Source organism: Aptenodytes forsteri, unplaced genomic scaffold, assembly GCF_000699145.1.
Source record: "Aptenodytes forsteri isolate BGI_AS27 unplaced genomic scaffold, ASM69914v1 Scaffold180, whole genome shotgun sequence".
Taxonomy (NCBI): domain Eukaryota; kingdom Metazoa; phylum Chordata; class Aves; order Sphenisciformes; family Spheniscidae; genus Aptenodytes; species Aptenodytes forsteri.
This window is the reverse complement of record NW_008795486.1, coordinates 1,363,555-1,383,637: the sequence shown is the minus strand read 5'-3', so window position 1 is coordinate 1,383,637 and position 20,083 is coordinate 1,363,555. Positions and strand designations below refer to the sequence as shown.

Here is a 20,083-nt window from a genome sequence, read left to right as displayed (position 1 = left end):
AGGAGCCAAATAATAATTTGACTCTTATGTGAAATGCTGAGAGTAATGGTGGCAGACACCAGAATTTATTCTGAACTTTTCTTCAGGGACTCTGACCCAGTCTGCTGTGCAATTTGTTCTGATGGGCTCCAAACCTTTGCTAAAATGTAATTGAATCACTGCAAATGCAAGGGAAATTACAGGAAGATCAGCCTGAAGGCCTGATGGTTGCATCTTGCACTGCCATGTGGAACATTAAACTTTAAATTAACCCCTCACTCTTTTGGTTCTGTAAAGTTTCAGGGAACTGCAGGAGTCTTGGGTACTTGCTCCATGTCCTCCAGGGACAATCTAGGGAGCAAGCAGAGTGTTCTGCTCAGCAAAGAAACACACCCTAAAAATTTGGGACAGACTTACTTCTCCTGGAAAATAGCCCTGGGGTGGTTCAGGCTGCAGCTATCACTCGTTCAAAGAGGACATAACGGAAAATGCAGCCTGTCATGAAATGGGGGGGGAAAAGCCAGTCTCTACCTACTGCCTAAAGCTCTGCTGTTGTTCTCTGAATGCTCCAGTGCAGAGGAAGGCCAGAAGGCACATGCTTGGGGTTTGGAGTGGATGAAGGATATGTTCACCCACATAACTGAGAACTTCAAAGCAAAATTAATGGACAACTGTCGAGGCCTTTTTGGTCCTGTGAACTGCAGGTTATTTTCCCTACATGACAGTGGAAAATGACTTTGTGAGGTGTAATACATACTAGCAAACTCCTAGATGCTCCATCTGGAATGGAGTCCATTGCGCCTAGCGATTGCAGCACATACTGTGTTGTGTATAATGCCATTTTCACTTATTTGCAGCAGAGCCATGGCAGATGCCCATCCCACAAATGCTCAGTCGAAACACCTGCCTGGATACCCATTCAGCACTCGACCGTAAGTTTGAGCCTTTTAATACAAAGATTTGAGAGACTGAATGGTAAGTCTCTGTGTTTGGAGCAGCCCTGTCGGGTAAAATTTCCATACTCAGTGCATTTGAGAAAGAACAGAAATGAGTCCTAAGGCCAGACCGAACTCCTTGGGAAGCCTGAGCTGTTGAAATGTTGGGTAGTGGCTTAGCAAGGCTTCTCCAGAAGTTCAGCCTCTTTGGGAATTTGATTCCACACGGAGGAATGGGGATCAGTGGCAAGCATGGTATGGTTGTTGGTGGAGTCCAGCTCAGAGGAGTGTGAAGTTACTGTTGATTGCTGTAACTCTGGGCTCCAGCTGAGCATGATGACTGGGAGCCTGCTAGTTTTGCGTGGTCATGGACACAGTTTGTGGGAATTCATTCATAAGCTCCTGCAGGGTCTGCCAGAAACAGCGGATGTTTAAAGCACCAGGCTGTCCCTGGACCCAGGTGGTGACACAAGGAAGGGGAGATGCATCTTTTCTTTTCCCCATTCTCATGGAAGAAAGACAGACTGATGATTCCAACTAATTTGGACTAATAAGTGGGGAAATTTTCCCAGTGTAGGTAACAACAACTTTTGGATGATGGGCAGTGAGTGAACTTTAGTCTGCTGGGTTTATAGGAAATGACCTTTGTAAATGCTTTCCTCCTCCTGCCAATTAGACGACTTCAGTGAGACTTGTTTTTAACTATCAAAGACACAGTAATATTTAAAGAGAAAAAAGAAACTGCGGTCAAGTTGACACTTGATTGATTTATAACTTGTCTGAACATACACTGTAGATAGAGCCAAATCCTTGGGTGCTGGAAGTTAGAAGGCTGACTAATAGAGCTATGATGATTTATCTCAGCTGAGGCATTGGCAGGATTTAGTTGACATTTTCTTTGGCTTTGGACCACAGCATGATGTTGGTCCACAGCTATCAACTTGTCACCTTTTATGAGTAGATGAATGAGAAACAAATTCAAGTTTTCGCTCTCCCTCGGTCTCTCGCTAATCTTGCAAGTGACTGTAAACCCTGTGGTTTTGGTTGTCCTTATAATATGTTAAAATTAATCATGTCATTGTTGATCTGTATTAAAATAGACCCACTTAAAAGTATTGATTGAAAAGTTGAGCTAAACAGTTTTTTACCAGGTGAGAATCTAGCTCAGTAACTAATTAGTAACTCTTCTTAATTATTAGTTTCCATTCTCAAAGGCTTTGGATTGACTTTGTGATGGAGTCTTGCTCTTTTTTATTTATATTAAGAGGGTTGCAGTGTGAGCACAAGTATGGTAGTTTGGTACTTTGAGAAATGGAAGTGTACTGGGCATTTGTAGTAAGTCAGGAGCAGTTGCACTCAATGATTTCCATTAACACCAAGACTTGACTTTTCACATAGTGGCTTTAAATGCTTTGGGTATTTTTTAGAGTATTTGTTTCTTAAACCATCAAAAATAAAAGCATTTATCCTGAGTATTCTTTGTTTGTCTCTTGTTACACCAGATATGTGTGCACACATAGGTAACATCTATAGACCTGCTAACTTGCACATTTCTATATTGTCACAAAAAATGGTAAACTGAGGATCAAGCTTTGTTGTCTTTGTTAGCACTAGAATTGGGCTAAGATCAGAATAACTCCAAGAACTGTTATTGTTAAACTGTTAGAGTGGAAACTGGTACTGGGACCAATACTATTTATTATGTTAATTAACAACATAGACAGTGGGACTGAGTGCACCCTCAGCAAATGTGCAGATGACACCATGCTCAGTGGTGCAGTTGATATGCTAGATGGAAGGGATGCCATGCAGAGGGACCTTAACAGGCTTGAGCAGTGGGCCCATGCAAACCTCATGAAGTTCAACAAGGCCAAGTGCAAGGTCCTGCACCTGGGTCAAGAGAATCACCAGTATCAATACAGACTAGGGGATGAATGGATTGAGAGCAGCCCTGCAGGGAAGGACTTGGGGATACTGGTGGATAAAAATTGGACATGAGCTGGCAATGTGCCTTTGCAGTCCGGCAAGCCAACCGTATCCTGGGCTACATCAAAATAAGTGTGGCCAGCAGGTCGAGGGAGATGGGGAGTGCAGAGGAATCGGCTGGGTTTGTTCATACTTGCATAGGTGATTTAGCGGGTCCAGAGGAGGGTCACAAAAATGATCAGAGGGATGGAACACCTCTCCTATGAAGAAAGGCTGAGAGAGTTGGGGTTGTTCAGCCTGGAGAGGACAAGGCTGCGGGGAGACCTTATTGCAGCCTTTCTATGTATAAAGGGGGCTTACAAGAAAGATAGAGAGAAACTTCTTAGCAAGACCTGTAGGGACAGGACAAGGAGTAATGGTTTTAAACTGAAAGAGGGTAGATTTAGATTGTACATAAGGAAGAATTTTTTTATGATAAGGGTGGTGAGACACTGGCACAGGTTGCCCAGAGAGGTGGTGGATGCCCCATCCCTGGAAGTGTTCAAGGTCAGGTTGGACGGGGCTTTGAGCAACCTGATCTAGTGAAAGATGTCCCTGCCCATGGCAGAGGGGGTTGGACTAGATGATGTTTAAAGGTCTTTTCCAACCCAAACCATTCTATGAGTCTATGAAAACCATCCCAGGTTATTATTAGAATACAGTTCAACCATTCACTTAGTTGCTATTCTTTTTGAATGTAGAGAACAACATGTGGTCCTTGAGGTAATTGCCTACTTGGAGCTTGCTTCCGTCTATATTTTGCTTGATTACAAAAGTTGAATGGAGTGAAGGAGCTCAGCTCTACCCCACAAATAAGTTGTAATTCCCAAGTACCTCCTGCTTCTTTTTTATCAAACCATTTTCTATGCAGCCAAACAGATTTTTCTGTCTGCCTTATCTGTATCAGATATTTATAAGCATTTTTTACCATACTTCAGTAGATGTTTTTTCTTGGGAGACTAAGGCAGACAGTTGGGGAAAATTTAGTCAGACAGAAATGAACTTCTAGGTGGTCAGTGTTTTTCACCATCTGATTTCAAAAGTATTTTTTAACTGCCTTGCTTTTATCTGAGAAGAATATCTGTGAAATGTCAGCATTTTGATGGAAAGCTGATTAATGAAATGAAAATTTCCAGTGACACATCAAAGCACATTACCTGCTATGGAAGGATTGAAAGATCAAAAAAAAAAAAAAAAGCAGAGATCTGGCCAATTGTGAGAACTCCATTATACGACCATTGTGTGTTCGGCTGCCTCTCAAGAGGGGCATAGGAACAGCGTCAAATAATGAAGGAAAAACGAATTGGTAGAAAGGGTATCCTCTTTCATCAACTTTGCTGGCTGCATCACTCAGGATGGCATGAGTCTGGGCTAGGTTTCTGCCTCCTTTTTCAGCAGTTTTTATAAAAAGCACTGCATCCTCTCTTGGGAGTGCCTTTCCTATCTAATGCAAGAACCAGGAGATCTGGCAGCATTGCTGTTATGTAACAGTCTGACTTTTGCAGTCCCTGATTTACCATCCTTTTTGAATTTGCTGATGATTCTTGCAATTAAGATTCTCAATTCTGTTTGGCAACTCACCATCTGCAAAAGAGGGCATAAGTGAACACTGCCTTTCTGTGCCTTCACAATGTTCTTAATTAGATTCATTTCAAGTCTGAGAGCTTTAATCAAGGGAATTACCTAAGGGTGGCTTTGTCTGCACTTGCACTTTTAGTCATGTCTTCCGAAGGACTTGTAGTATTTGATTATAAAACACTCCAAAAGGAGTTAACTGCACTGCTCTTTAGCACACTAAACCTTCCTATCCCTGGGGTTGCTCGCTAGCTAGACCCATTATGCAAAGATAATGAAGTATCACAGGATGCACCTGTGTTGCTAAAACATTTGGGGTTGTCTTTTCTTCTGGCCCCGTTGACAGCTTTTCTTGAGTTTGGCATTCAGCACAAACATTCACCTTATCTCACCCTGCAAGCATTAATAGGATCCCTCTGCTTTTCCCTGCTGCAGTCTCAGCAGAGCTCCTTGGTCCTTTGTCCTAGTCCCCTTCCACCAAAAGATTCTCTTCTGGGGAGTCATCTGCCACTAAGAAGCAGCAGGAGAGAGTGGTAAAGGTTGTGTGGGCACAAAAGGCAAAGGATCTGGTACATGCTCTAAGCAGAGCCTCATTCAGCATCAGCTGTCCCCTTCATGTGGAGAAGGGGAAAGTGACTTTAAGGGTAGGGGAACCTGAGCGAGGGTCCTCACAGGGGAAATGCAGCAGCCGTGCATGCTGTGATAGCTCACGGGCTGCGGCTTTACATAGGTGCTACATTCTGTGGAAATTTAGTGCAAGTTTTGGCTGCCAGTCTGCTTTGCAGCTGAGCCCTCAGTCTTTCTGCCCCTCGATTTACCTATATCCATAACACAAGGAGAGCAAAAGTCACTCCTCTTTGAACCTGCATACATGTGCAGGATACTATTGCTCTATTTACGTGGGATAGATCAGTGCACGGAGGATAAAGTTACTCTGGCTTTCTCTTTTCCCAGTTTATTGCGAACACTGGAGGGACAGGAATGCACTAATGCCCTGCTCAATATCTGAATTTAGCCTGAACTGGGAGTTAACCCGTAAACATTCCTGGTTCAAACTAATCAAGGTTTTTGTATTCAGGCTCACTTCACAGGAGTTGTTTTAAAGAAATTCATACTTTTGGAAGATGACTGCATGTTAGTTCTGGTGGTTGTGCTCTATGTAAAGAATGTTCTGACACGATATTGTACAATGCAGCCAAGTAGAAACATTAAAACATGCATATTCTGCTTTGTTTTAAGGCTGTGAGTCTGGAAGAATAATTTCTGAAATCAATCTTGCTCTCTTTAAATGCAAAACAAATAAATGGCTCTGTTTGGCTATACTTGGCTCTCTCCTGGGACTTCGCATTGTGCCTTGTAACGATGTCCCTTCCTCTCCTTTGTAGAAGTGCTCTATAAAATAAATAAATAGCTCTGCACTCCAGAAAGTGCCTTTTGCAGGGGCTCTCTCTCTCTCTAAGCTTTAAGTCTTTTTGTATTAAAACCCTGTTGGCTAATAAATTCCACAGACAATCCGGGTGGTGGGGAATGTTTTTTGTGGCTAACTTGAAATATTTGAAAACTGAGCTATTAATACAATGCTCTGTTCTATCTTTTACCTCAGCACTGATGGTAATGGAAAATTTTGAGTGCTAAAACTCAGTTTTATTTTTAAAGGAGGTATTAATGTCATGCATGTTTCTGCTGGGTCACTATATTCCTGCAGATCTTCTTCATTCCAAGGTCTCCTGTGACCCTCCTTGCCCAGTGCTCAAGGCAGTTTACTGTCCACCTCTCTACCATTTAAAAAGGCTGTCTGGACCCTTCACTGCTGGGTCTGTCACCAATTGCCAGCTATGAAGCTGCTTTTTAAAATAGCCACTTAAATTCCCCTTCCCCTTGGATAGCTCTCTGATGTGTCCTTCTCCTTTGCACCACCCCTCCCCAGCCTTCCCTGGGGAAAAACATGCTGTTCCTATTGTTGTTGGCGGTAGCTCGAGGTGCTGAAGAGTTGCGACATCTCTCCTGTAATCTGATTTACGGATTCAGTGGGGAAAGTTCCAGCTAGACTAAGGTAGTGTTGGATTAACAGCAAATCACGGCACATCCCAGCAGGGCAGCAAATGCTTCATGCTTGGGTAGATAGAGGCAGACACTAGCAGAGTATGTGTTAACAGAAGGGCTCAGGAGAAAATTTTGAGAGAAATAGGGCAAAAGAAGCCATTTACTGCTCTATTTCATCAAAGAGTAGGGAAGAAAGGGGAGAGAAGATTTTTTAAAATGGTAATAGCCCCTTGACAATGAAATATATATGCTTAATTTATGACATACGTGGTCCATCCTCCCGTTTCAGTTCATGTGTTCCCAGTGAAACAAGGGAGGGGTTTCACAATTGCAAAACAAGCTCAGAAACCCTTAAGGTAAGGTGATAATTAATTTAAAAAAAAAGTATGATAAACATTAAGCTGTACAAAACCATTATCTGCAGATTGACCCACATAGCTGCTTGACATCATCATCAGGAAACATTTTGCATGAGTTATTTACAATGAGTAATCTCATTAAGCACACATTACGTACAGGATATTTGCTGTCTTTATTGCTTTATTTGTTTTATGGAAAGCACCAGGATGTTTCTACAGCAGTCCCAGTCACAGAAGTGTAGCAGTGCATAACTTAGAACAAAATATTTCTAACTTGTTTAGAGAAATTTTCCTTAAGCTGAAACTTGGTATTGACCTTTATGACAGCAATTACTTAAAGGTAAACTTTTATAGAAAAACAAATATAGATTTAACTACTTAAAATCATTGCAACTCATGAGGTTTATAAGCAAAAAAATTTAAACAAAACTTAATACTCTTCTGGACACTAATTTAAAAATCTGATTTAGCCAGGCAACATTTTGACAGTGTCACTGAAGTTTAAAAACAGTGTGCACATCCAAATTCTACAGTATTTATTATTTATTATTCCCAGAGGAAAAGTACTATTGGAGTATAGTCTTTCTGATAACATATACATAGCTTGAGGGTTATATCCCAGGGGTGTTGCTACCCAAAAGCCACGCTTTGCTGACATGGGAAATTCCATGCTAAGGTCAAACACGAGCAATTCAAACGTTCTGAGTTTATGGCAATATACACAAGAACAAAGTTAGCTCCACTCTTTATTTACACCCTGCAATAACGAGCAAATATGATTATTATGACTGCTTAGAAGTATCTCTAGTCCCCAGTAAGATGAGCTAAATTGTTGTCATTTTTCTCTTAGATGTGCTGCAGCATAGAATGAGGCAGTGATTTAATTTTTTTAGGAAATCAAACATGTTCATCATATAAATTAAAAAAGTGTATGTGTACGTAACCAACAGGTGAAGCAGAGATCAAGTGGAAGAGTAGGACTGTGACTCATTGTTCAGTAACTCATGCCACGATAATATCTGGAAACTGCACATTAGCAAGAAGCCTCATTGTGCCTGGCACTGTAAAAATCTATAGAAGAAACTTGTGGCTGAAGCAGTTGTGGAAGACAAGGGGTAGGAACTATGCCTTGTTCGGTAGTATTTGATAGAGATGCTGAAAGTGAAATTCATCTGTCCAGGTTTATGTCATTGGAGAGCTATAAACACTTTTGAGGTGCAGTTCACCTTTAGACTGGTCCGTGAAGTATGAATTGGGCTATTGAAGAGTGTGTTTCTCTTGATTAATGGTAAAGGAGACCTAGACAACCAGCTCTGATACAGGTGTCTGAACCAAAGATGTATCCCAAGCCAGGGGATTTGCTCAGTGTTGCACAAGTCTGTGGCAAAGCGGTGACCTACATCAGAGACTCAGCTGTGAGACTTTCCTTCTAGGCTACCCCGAACAAGCAGTTTATTATAGCTAGCCTTTTACAGATAGATGGAGCTGCCACTGTCTTCCAGGCAAAATGCAAATACAGCATTGGATCTGGGCACAGCCCATGCCGTAGAGGTATTACAGCATCTCACCTAACCTTGTATTATACCAACCACCTTTTTCCTTAATACCTTGAAAAAAAAATCCATTTAACCATAATAGACCATATGTTTTAGTGGCATTTTCATTTGGACTTTTCGATTGCAAGTCCTGTTGTTCATTCAGTACGTACGTACTGTATAATGTAATTTACACTTACAGGGCTATAGAAACCTAAAGGTCTCTCTTTATCACATAAATGGCTGTGAACAGCCGTCTTAGTGAATGTGTTCTCCAAAGATTTATTCTTGAAAAGTTCTGGATGTCTCCCATGAAGTGCTTGGGGGACCTCCCTTCAACCCCGTTGGTATCGCTCATATGCCACTATAAATGAGCATGGGAATCCTGCCCTGGGTCTGGGGCAGCCTGTATGTCAGGGAGGTGTTGCACAGGCATTTCTGAAGAAATGAATATAAAAAGCTTCTTCAAAGGCTGATAGAAATTACTCTTCCCTGCGGAATACTAATTTCTCTACTGTTTGGGACTTTTTTTTTTTACAGTTGGGAACATTCATGCAAATTAGGATTTGTTTGCTTTGTTTGGTTTGGGTGCTCTAAGGAAGCAAGAAATATAAATGGGAAGGTGCCTGTAAACCATATAATTAATAAACTGTTATGTGTCACAGGAAGACTATGAATTATAGGTCTAAATATCCTGTGTTTTCAGGGGGTTGAAAACTAGACCTTCAGTTGTCCATGCAAGCAGACCTGAGTTGTATCATCCCTTCCTGGGATTTGAGCCTTGCCGAAAACCAAAGGTGCTAGCTCAGCCCTGTTTGTTGATGACTCTTGCAGTCTGAATGAAGCTTGTGTATACATCTCTACGGGTCAGTGTCCCTGCGTGAATTTTTCTGGGTGGGCATCTGCCTTTTTTGCATCAAGTATCACCATCTTACGTGAAGTCACAGGGATAAATATTTGTTTGAAGTGTTTAGCATTAATTATGGATTCAGACGCATCCTATCAGTCATTCCAACAGTACCTATTCATCTAACCCACAGTAGGCCTATCTCTTCTCTCTTACCTTGGATACTTTACTGTGTTTCCTTACTGTCTGAGCATCTCGGGGCATTAATTTGTTGTCACAAGACCCTTGTGAATAAGTTGGGAAAAGCTGCTATCCCCATTTTACAAACAAGGGGGAGAAGCAGAGAGGTGGAGAACATGACTACATTGTGTAGAATACACTGAGCATGTCAGTTCTGGAACGAGTGCTGCACCCAAAGTAATTAACCCATGATAGAGCTAATTAGTCCAAGCATTATGCCACATCTTTGTAAACCATTTTACTGTGCCATGCAACTGGTCAGCTCTTGGAACAACCTTGGGGCTTTGTAACAAAGCAGTGGATGGCAGAACAGGACATTATTCTTTTGTGGAAAGGGAAGAGACATTTTTACAAATATTTACCATCATAGGTAATGGAGTAACTTCAGGAAAGGGTTTTGATATGTTATTTTGGCAGCCTGGGCCACCCCTTTGCTCGGTTATTTACCTTCAGTTTGTGAGCTGTGCTCTAGCTATAGGGCAACGGGACAACCAAAGTGTGTAGGAGCCGTCAGATCTGCAATCTGCTCTGCCGTCAATGTCTTTGCTGAGAGCTGAGTTTCAGGGACAGCTACATTTAGAGGCTATGTATTCTGTATTCCGCTGAATTGTTTATAATGTATGGTGGAAACATCTAAAATAGGATGCTGTATAATTAAAGAAAAAGCAAAACCACAGAAAAGCTAAGATTTTCCTCCCACAAATACATACTATGTATATGTATTTTTATATGGACACTTCAGTACCTCCTTCTTCATGCCTCTGGCACCAGCTCCTGAGCTTACCCCAGTTGTACTGATCTCTGCTGCATAAATAACTCTCTGGCCCTGTCTATAGCTAATCTAAACCTGTTGGTGTTCAGCTCCTATCCTTTTTTGCTGTGCCACCTGCCTCTCAACCTGACTGCTGAGGTACTCCCTTTGCTGTCACCAGTCTGGGATTTCCTGAGTGAAGGCTGCGTCTTGAATTATTTTGGGGATGGAAGGAGGGGTAAGGGAGTGCTCTTCCTTATTTCGGTGCTCTCTTTTCACCCACAGAATAGCTCTCACATTTTCTTCTTCCCTGCCGTGTCCTTACTTCTGAGGTACTTAGGGAGGGATATTCCTATTTGGATAAACATTTACTATTTTTAAACCATTTATCACTGCAGAATAGGTAATCAGAAAGTAACAGTCATGAGTGAAGAACAGTGATTTCTAACACTGGATAGCCACCTAGAAATATTTAAATGTCATGGCAGTAGCAGAATGGCGATACTGGACTGAAGGACAGGGAATAAACCTCGGGAGATTGAACCCAGTCATCTGTTGCTACAGGAAACACTATCATGTAAAACCTCACGTAAGAATTTGGAAATGATTCACTCACACACTTCTTCTAACCTCCGCTGTGATCTTGTGTTGGTCTCTGCTACTGCATAAATATGATAAGATAAAGCATGAAACACAAAAAGCCACTATTTGAAGATTAGTCTCAGTAAAAAAGCCAGGCGAATCACTCACCTGAGAATTTGTAGTCTACCTGGATTTGCCCCTTTACTGTAAAACAGAATTGCATGTCCTGATCTGTTGCATCTCTGCATGGCGGAGCCTTTGATTCCAAGCTCAGTCCAGACCTGCCTGCTAACAAGCTGATTTATGTCACATTTGGCATTAGCAGACTGAGTCTCTTTAGATGGTTCATAAAACTTCAGACCAGCCATAGCAGATAGAACAAAAGTCCCAAAGGACCTCTATAGCTCTGCAGCTGATAGAAGTCCGTGGTTGATGCTGAGAGAGAAAGTGTGGTAAGATGTCAAATACAGAGTGATATTTCCCTCAGAATATCTTTCCTGCTTCCAGCAATCAGGAGTTTAGAGGCTTCTTAAGTTTGAGGTTACGGATGGGCAGTTACTTTTGATAGACCGGAACTCATTAAAATAAGAATTAGGTAAGTGGAACAAAATTCTGCTGTCAGATATGGTGAAGTAAATCTAGATTTGCACCAGTGTAACAGGGAAGGGTTTGGTTGCTCATTCTCTCTCTTGCTGGTAAAAGTGATTAAACCTTGAAAGTTTGAATCCTCTCCTGGATTTTTTTTTTTTTTTTTAATAAAGAACTGGTTTGCTAATAAAATCTTGGCATTTACTTTATCAATTCTTAACTGTAGTAAAGAAGTTTTTACTTATCATGTATATGCTTATCAGTTTTCTAGTGTAATATTCTACTAGCTTATTCTACTTGAATATAATCTGATCAGCTATGCATTTTCTCCCCCTTTAGATATGTGCATGAAGAGTGCTTGTAGAGATTTAAGGGGTGATTTAAACTGATTTTTTCGGCTATCTTTCATGAAATTCAAATTGCCACTAACTTTCTGCAACATCAGTTCTATGGAAACTCAGCATTCTCTACAATAAAAAATGTATTTGAGCAGATCTTTCCATTTTTCTCATTTATTTTCTGTTGCTTTTTGCATATTATTTGTTACATTGTGGCTGATAGGAAGTTGTGCAGCTCTTCTTGTAAAGCTATTAACAGTCTTTCTTTTCCAATTAACAGTAGGTCCTTGTATAAGACCTTCTTTTGTTTCAGTGAAATCAATGACAAAATTGATTTTGAAATGAAAGTAGAAGGGTCTCCTCAGTTTATCACCTCTGAAAATGAAAAAAATTTGAATTGGGTTTGTGGATTCATAGCATTCACAGTAGTAGTTTAGCATATTGCATGTTTATTGGGTTCTTAGATGTGCTTAACTGCTGTGAAGCAGTAAACTCCCAGAAAAGGGAGCTTATTAAATGGTCTATTTACTAAACCAAGCTTGACATCTTTATTCATTCACATCTGATTATTTTACTACCTCCAAATGGTATTTTGGACATGGAGGTTGGATACTATTTTTTATTTTGACTTTGTTTAGTAGTGATAATCTACAGAATCACTACAGCTTCATGGGAGAGCGAGCTCTTTTGTGTTGTGGTTCACAGGTAATTAACAGAATTGTCAGCTAATTTCTGAGTCCTTATTACTGGTGAATTTACATAAACTGTACAGCATCACGGCTGATCTGAGGCAGAATGGGACTGAGATAAAGGATCTACCAGCTCTTCCGAGAAAGAACTGCTGAGTTCTGGCTTGCTCCCCAACACACCCTAAGAAAAATCACCCTGTCTGTCCCTTGTTTTCACCAAGCTAGAGATACAAATACTTACTGCTTTCCTAAATTCCTTTGAGATCTATTAATGTGTGCAGTACTGCATAACAATGTGATATGATTTCAGATTCCACATTTAATTTTCCTGGGTCAGCATTAGAACCTTTTTATCTTGAAACTGAGGATGAAAGGAAAACTTACTGAAAAACACGCATTTTATTGTATTACAGAGCACCTGACATTTCAATTTTTTTTTTTTTTTTTGGGGGGGGGCAAGACAGGAGGTGGGAAAACAGCTTGTTATTTTGGGGGTTCAGGCTTTGGGTGCACAACCAAAACATTGGCGTAATGACATATTGTATAATCTAATTTTAAAAAAGAGAATGTTTCAGGAATCTATGCATCATAGACAGAGGTTGAAGCTATCCATATTCAAGGTGGTTTAAACTTCTTTGTTTTAAAATAATGTGGCTCAAAAGCATAGAAAAATAAGTGTTAGTTGGTTTTTTAGCAGATGTTCCATAGCCTTTTGTTCAGTCTTTTATTCAGTTGCTTACTAGTGCAATCTTTATATCTTCATTCTTAACTTATTTTTTCTGTTTATTCATCACTGAATAAAGATACTGTCACACCTGCAGAAGCTCAAATTTATCTTGCTTTTTGAACAGGAGCCAGAAGACCCCAACTGTCATGAAATTGAAAAGACTGGCTAATAACAAATAGCTACTTGTTCTTGCCGCTGCCCTCTAAGCGGGATGAGCTACCACGAAACACCCTCTCTAACTGCCAGTCTAGCAGCTAGGGATGCATCACGGGACTACAAAGCCCTGGATCCACATAAGCAATTTAGTGGCTGAAGTGCAGCTTAGACAAAATTTAAGTTTCCAGGTCCAAGTAGGCAATTCATAAAGCCCATGCCCGTTCCCATCCCCATCCCTCCCTTCCTCCCTGCTTTGATGTCTCCAAGATTTCAGGCACCGGAGTTTTCAGAAGTAAATTTCCCATCCTTCTTTCATTTCTCCACATACAGCTGGCCACCTTTCACAGATAGGATGGAGACTTCCTCTGCCTGAGCCTTATTTGTTGCTGCTGGTCATAGCACTCTCCTGGGAGGTGGAAATGTGGATTTGACCTCCAGAGTGAAGCTTGTGCTGAACTTTGAACTTCCGTTCACAAAAATGCAATTATACTAAGAGCATCTCATCCTCCATCCATCTTTTGAGGGGAAAGAATGAAGCAATCAACTCTACCCAAAGGGACAATTTAGGCATGTAAGTAGGGTTGAGGGCTTTAAGTGTTGTATCGTAATCTCTTTTAGGTGCACAGGTCAAGCAGGCACCTGCAGTAGGAGACAGGGAATTTCAGAAATATCCTTTTATCTCCCTTCCTACTGGCATTCCCCTCTGCTTCTAGCCAACATGCTACTTTTTCTGAATTTTATTATTAGTCATTTTCATGAACTGCATTGCAGGAACCAGTACCTAAAGGCCAGATCGGGCAGCTCTTAGTGTCACCACGCTTTATAGATCTGCAGCTAATTCCATTGTGCCCTTCTCAAAGTGTGGCAGAAATGTTGATGACGATATGCAGTGTCACCTTACAGGCACTAGAAACCCCCTAATGTAGTGACTTTATTCAGAATGGAGCCCAGGGAGACGTGGGAAAGTAGATCAGTGATTCTACTGAAAATTACCGAGGTTTTTAATTAAGTCCAGAACATGACAGAGCATCTGTAAGCAAATACCGTATCTTGATAATTGAAGAAATATTGTGGGAACTTTTTGGTTTTGTTTTTGGAAGAATGTAATAAAATGGTAGGTAGAAGTAATACTTATGGACTTCAGGTGCCAGTTTTTTCTGAATGTTTTTGCTAGGTTTTCTTTTGAGATACATTACGTACAAAAATAAGGCACAAACTCCACCTGCAAGTACAAACTGGGTGAGCAGCAAGAAACTGAGTTGTGGCAGAGCCTAATGCCTATCAGTCCAGTGCAAAGCTGCAGGACCTTTGCCGAAGTCTTTGCAGATGGACATTTCTATGCTAATTTGTGGAAGGAAAGAGTCGGGAACTACATTAGTTAAATTGCATTGCTTAGTCAAATCAATGCAGAATAGTTAGAAAAGCTAGGTAATTTAAAATAACTTGGGAGGCTCAGCAAACTCTTAAGATGGGTTTTAACTGAACTCTAGCTCAGTTACTTTCTACTTTCTAAGTATAGTAATATACATTGGCAAAAATAGTCTGTCTTGTACTGACTGATCATCTCTTCATTTGACAGATTGGCCGTGAGAAAAGATTTAGGTGTCACTGTGAGTAGCTCATGAATTAGGTTTCAATTCCTTATAATATAATTGAATAAATATCCGGAGATGAAATCAGTAAAATCTAGAGGGTAATACAAGTTTGAGTAAACAAGCAGCATGATTTTTATAGAGAACAAATCACGCAAGACATACTTAATTGCTTGTTTTGATAGAATTACTAAATTATTAGCTGCTGCTTACATTTTTTAGAGATAGACTTTCAAAAACATCAAGAGCAGTTAGGCGCCCAACTCCTGCTGATTTTAAGAGCTTGCTACATTATCTCCTGAAGTTTTAAAGAAAAGTTCATGTTAATTGGCTTAGAGTTTAGTCTTGCTACATGACTTTTTAGACCCCCAGGAGTGAATGTGCCCAGATGGATATATACTGAGTTGCAGAGGGATGCTGGCGCTGCTTCCAGAACTAATATTATATGCAGACTTGCTTTATATTTTCATTAATGATGGTGAAGTTAGGCTCAAAGCAGCACGCCAATGAAATGTAAAGGCCAAAAATTCAGTAAGCCGTGAGCATTAATATGATAATATGGTACTGTAGACCAAAGACTCCCTTCAAAATACCTCGTCAATCCCCCTGCAAAACAAAAAAACAAAACCCAAAGTAGAACTTTTCATGAGAACAACAGATCTTAAAGACTTTTGGTGGGAAATTCCAGATACCACCTGGAGAAGAAAGAGAGCTTTGACCACTCTTTCGACAAACAGTGGTGCTCCGAAAATGTTACATTATGCTGAATATTTTTCTGAATTCTTTCAAATCATCTGGTTACTCTGTGGACTCAAGCAAATTTAGGGATCACTAATGCAGATAGATCAAAGAAAGAATATAGCAGCACTCACATCTAATAACACACCCTTCTAAAACACATCTTTTCCACTGGGAGATTGAAGAGAAGCCAGTAATTTGGACAAATAAATGTAAATCAGTTAGCTCATTTCACCTGTCAGAACTTCTTGGAACTAAATATGGACACTTTTTCTGCCACTGTATAATTGGAAGCTCTCCAAAGGTGGCATACATTGAATCTGTTCCACTGGAGAAAAGCTGAATCATAGCGAATATTTTTAAGAGGAATCTAAAAGGAAAGGAGATAGCGCAGCTAAAGGAAATGGCAGGAAGCGAATTTGGCTAAGGCTAACAATATCTGATTCAAAACAGATGTCCTCAGACAGCCAGTGGTCAAGACTGAGGAAGAAATGAAAAGAGACAGGAGGTGGTTCTGGGATGTTCTATGGGGGAGCAGGAAATGTATGGAAGAGGGCCATAGGATTGAACTGGGACCAATCTATCAGATATACGTACAGTGGCAACGCAGGGAATGGGGTGGAGAAAACAGGAAGCCCTTGAATGAAGAGGACAAGACGCAAATGACTACTGAATGGGTGACTAGTGACGAAACTTGTATGTAAGTGCATCAAGAGTTGGGTTCTACTGCTTGACAACAGTTAAAGGAAAGAAGGGAGGTGTTTGTAAGAACCATGGCAAAATCAGCAGCTCTCTGGGAGCTGGTTTAAAAAACAAACCAACCAACCCAAAATATTTAGGCTATGGCTCCTATAGGGTCCTACTTTTGGTAGAATTAAAATGGATGAAATAATGAACTTAATGGAGTCAGTGTGAGTTGAGCTCAGTGGGGATGGGAACGATACCACAACTTAAAATGATTTAACAGCAAAGAAAATAAAGGAGCATGAAACACTTTTAAGGCTGAACGTCAGTAAATTCAGACATTGAGTTAGATGTCTTATTCTCCATGCTACTAGTCAAGAGAAAGTTAAATAAAGCCTATGGAAGGGGAGAGCAACATAAAGTTTTGTTTTAAAGGATCATTTGAATCAAAATAAATTAATCTCTATCAGTATCATCTTCTTACAGAGCTGAAGTTTGAAGATGACATTTGTCAGCTGCCAGTCATTGAGATAATAGATGTAAATCTAAGTCATCCACTGTATTAGCTTGAAAAATGGCCTGAAAGGATAAATGGCAAGTAAATATTTTCACCTTGTGTGTGTGTAACAAGAAAGGATCATTTGAATCAAAATAAATTAATCTCTATCAGTATCATCTTCTTACAGAGCTGAAGTTTGAAGATGACATTTGTCAGCTGCCAGTCATTGAGATAATAGATGTAAATCTAAGTCATCCACTGTATTAGCTTGAAAAATGGCCTGAAAGGATAAATGGCAAGTAAATATTTTCACCTTGTGTGTGTGTAACAAGAAAAAAAAAAAAAGGAAGAAAAATTGTCAGCTGCCAGTCATTGAGATAATAGATGTAAATCTAAGTCATCCACTGTATTAGCTTGAAAAATGGCCTGAAAGGATAAATGGCAAGTAAATATTTTCACCTTGTGTGTGTGTAACAAGAAAAAAAAAAAAAAAGGAAGAAAAATACAGGACATAAAACAGGGTTTCTTATAAATTAAAAAATAAACTTGTGTGGAACTTTTTCTTGAATAGTCATTGTTCATGTAAAGCCCATTGTTGTATACCTATGGTCAGGATTGTATTACGATGTTTCTGTTACTGTGCATTGATCAACATTTAATTTCACTGTGGATAGAATTGAATGCCTTTTTAGTTGCCCTAGTGTGTCTGAGACATCCATGCAGGAGGGCTCAGGGGAGATAATATATAGCTCTCTTCTAGAGAGGCAGCTTGGGGTGAGGAAGGGCACCTGAAAGCATGGAAAATGACACAAGACACACATGATTAAGCAGATGAATCCCACCCTTTATTGGCAGCAATTAGTGCAGAATTACTCAGCATCTCAAGATCCTTGTGTAGCTTTACATAGTTGACTTTCATTTTTGCTACTGTGGATAACTCAATATCCCCATCAACCATTGTCGGCTCTCTGTTATCCTCTTTTTCGGATTATTTATGACTATTTTGAATTACATAGGCACCAGTAGAGATTCTTAACAGACTTCACTGAAAGCTTCCTTCTACAGTGAAAAAGTGTATCTTTATTCCTAGCCTTCATTTTCAATTCTTGTCAAGCTCTTAATTCATTGGAGGATCTGTCCTCTTACCTCTTGAGAACATAATTTCTTTAAGAGACTTTGGTAAAGGATCGTATTAAATATTTTGGAAATCCAAGCAGAATAATCAGCCTCATCTGTATGACTGTTGTCTCCTCTGAAAGACGAGACTTCAAAAGTCTGTGAACAATGTCTTCCATACGTTAAACCCAGCTTGATTTGTCTCTGTTTTGCCACATCTTTGTACTCCATCTACTAATTTATTCTTTTGTATAGTTTCTACCATTTTTTCCAAAACAGAACACAGATTGTCTACTCTGTATTTCCTTAGATCCCTCCGTAGCCCTTTTTAAAGTTGATGCCACAGCATCAACCTGCCAATTTGCAATCCCCTAACACAAAGGAGAAGTTAAGTGATGGGTTGATCCTCCACAGTTAATACTTTACAGTGTCATATTTGAGTTTCTTCAAAACTCTTGGGTGACTGTGATAGCTTGCATGACTTGCTACTACTCATTTTATGGTTCTGTCCTAAAATCCTTACGACCAGCACTTCCATTTAGGGTAGTTCTTCTCAACTGTGGCGTGTAAAGAAATATGAAACAGGGACTGAGTAGTTTTGGAAAAAGCATTAATCCTCATCACAGACAACCATTATTAGACACTTATGAAATAAAAGATTAGAAAAAATGTTTATTTTTTTGTAATAATGAAAGATTGACTAGTTTTTTAATTAATTGTCTTACTGAAATGACTAAAGGCCAACATGAAAAAAAAAAAATAACCAGGCATATAACTGAAGTCAGAATAATCCTTGGAGCATATATAGGAGGATAAATAAAAAGAAGTAGTGAACAGCCAACACATGGAATTAAAGGCTGTAGAAGATCAAAGAAGAGAGTATAAAGTTATGACAGAAAATAGCATTTGTAGTATACATGCTAATGTCCAGATTCTGCTATTTGGTGTGAACGTGCATGTTCAAGTTCACCAGGGTTAATTGCACATATCCATATCCCAATTAAATTGCAATGTTGTTTTTTTAGTGAGCGCTCTGTTATGCTAGAAAATCTTTGATTTTCCATTCCTTTCCCTGATTGTACCTTTTATTGAAAAACAACTTCTTGAAGCATAAGAGCTACACATACCATTTGCAAACCCAGACATTCACTGACTTACTCTTACACTCCTGGTGTCCTGAAACCCCCTTGAACCTTTCCACTCTGGTGTATACAAATTATATCCACCTTGTAAGAGAGTATAATTTTTTTGGTCTATTCATGTACTGAGTGCTTGATGCAAAATCCACATGTGTGTTCTGCCAATATATGTTGAAGTTATCATTCTTGAAATCAGCCTCTTTGAAACTGTTACGTCTACACAGAGGGTTAAAGTAAATGCATAAAGCCCAGTTTTGCCTGTAGGTATAGAAGAAGGATACCGGTAGAGAAGGTTTTATAACACATGGTTTTCTGGCCGTTAGCCCAGTGCTCTTACACTGATTGGTGTTTTGGTGGGAGGAGAGGCTCGTTTTCCTCCGATGTTTTGTCAGTCATTAATTTTAAACTCTGCCTGTATGTCTTGAAGTGGTACAGCAGTGTTCAATGAGGCCTGAGCACATGCGAAGCTGTGATACCGGTTATTGCTCCCATTGCTCCTAATGCATGCAGATTTGGTCCAGGCCCTGTGCAAAGGCATCTCTCCAACTTCAGCTGTTATGTTCCTGCCTCTATGTTTGTGCAGGTTATATACCAACTTTTAACTGAAAAAGGATTTTGTTTCTGTTTTCCTAGGTGGTCCCATGCCTTAAGTTTAGTAGGTGTGAACTCAACTGTTATCCTGTACTCTGGTTGACCTAATGAAATGGGAGATGAGGATACTTTGAAGGCCTCCAGTAATTGTTTCAAAGATGCTTTCCTTCACTGAAGGGGGGATTCACCGGATTTCTAAGATGATTGTGCTGGTTTTGGCTGGGATAGAGTTAATTTTCTTCACAGTAGCTGGTATGGGGCTGTGTTTTGGATTTGTGATCAAAACAGTGTTGATAATACGATGTTTTCGTCGTTATTGCTGAGCAGTGCTTACACAGAGTCAAGGCCTTTGCTGCTTCTCACCCCACCCCACCAGCAAGGAGGCTGGGGGTGCACAAGAAGTTGGGAGGGGACA

The 20,083-nt window shown here is 40.1% G+C and overlaps 1 protein-coding gene across 1 annotated transcript in view; it reads left to right on the top strand.

Annotated features, from left to right (window-relative positions):
* Positions 1-20,083, top strand: part of DLG2 (discs large MAGUK scaffold protein 2) — a 1,087,547-nt gene that overhangs the window by 178,527 nt on the left and 888,937 nt on the right. Inside the window, exon 5 of the mRNA XM_019472611.1 lies at positions 837-911. Coding sequence (XP_019328156.1) covers positions 837-911 — 75 coding nt within the window. The remainder of the gene's footprint in view (positions 1-836; positions 912-20,083) is intronic.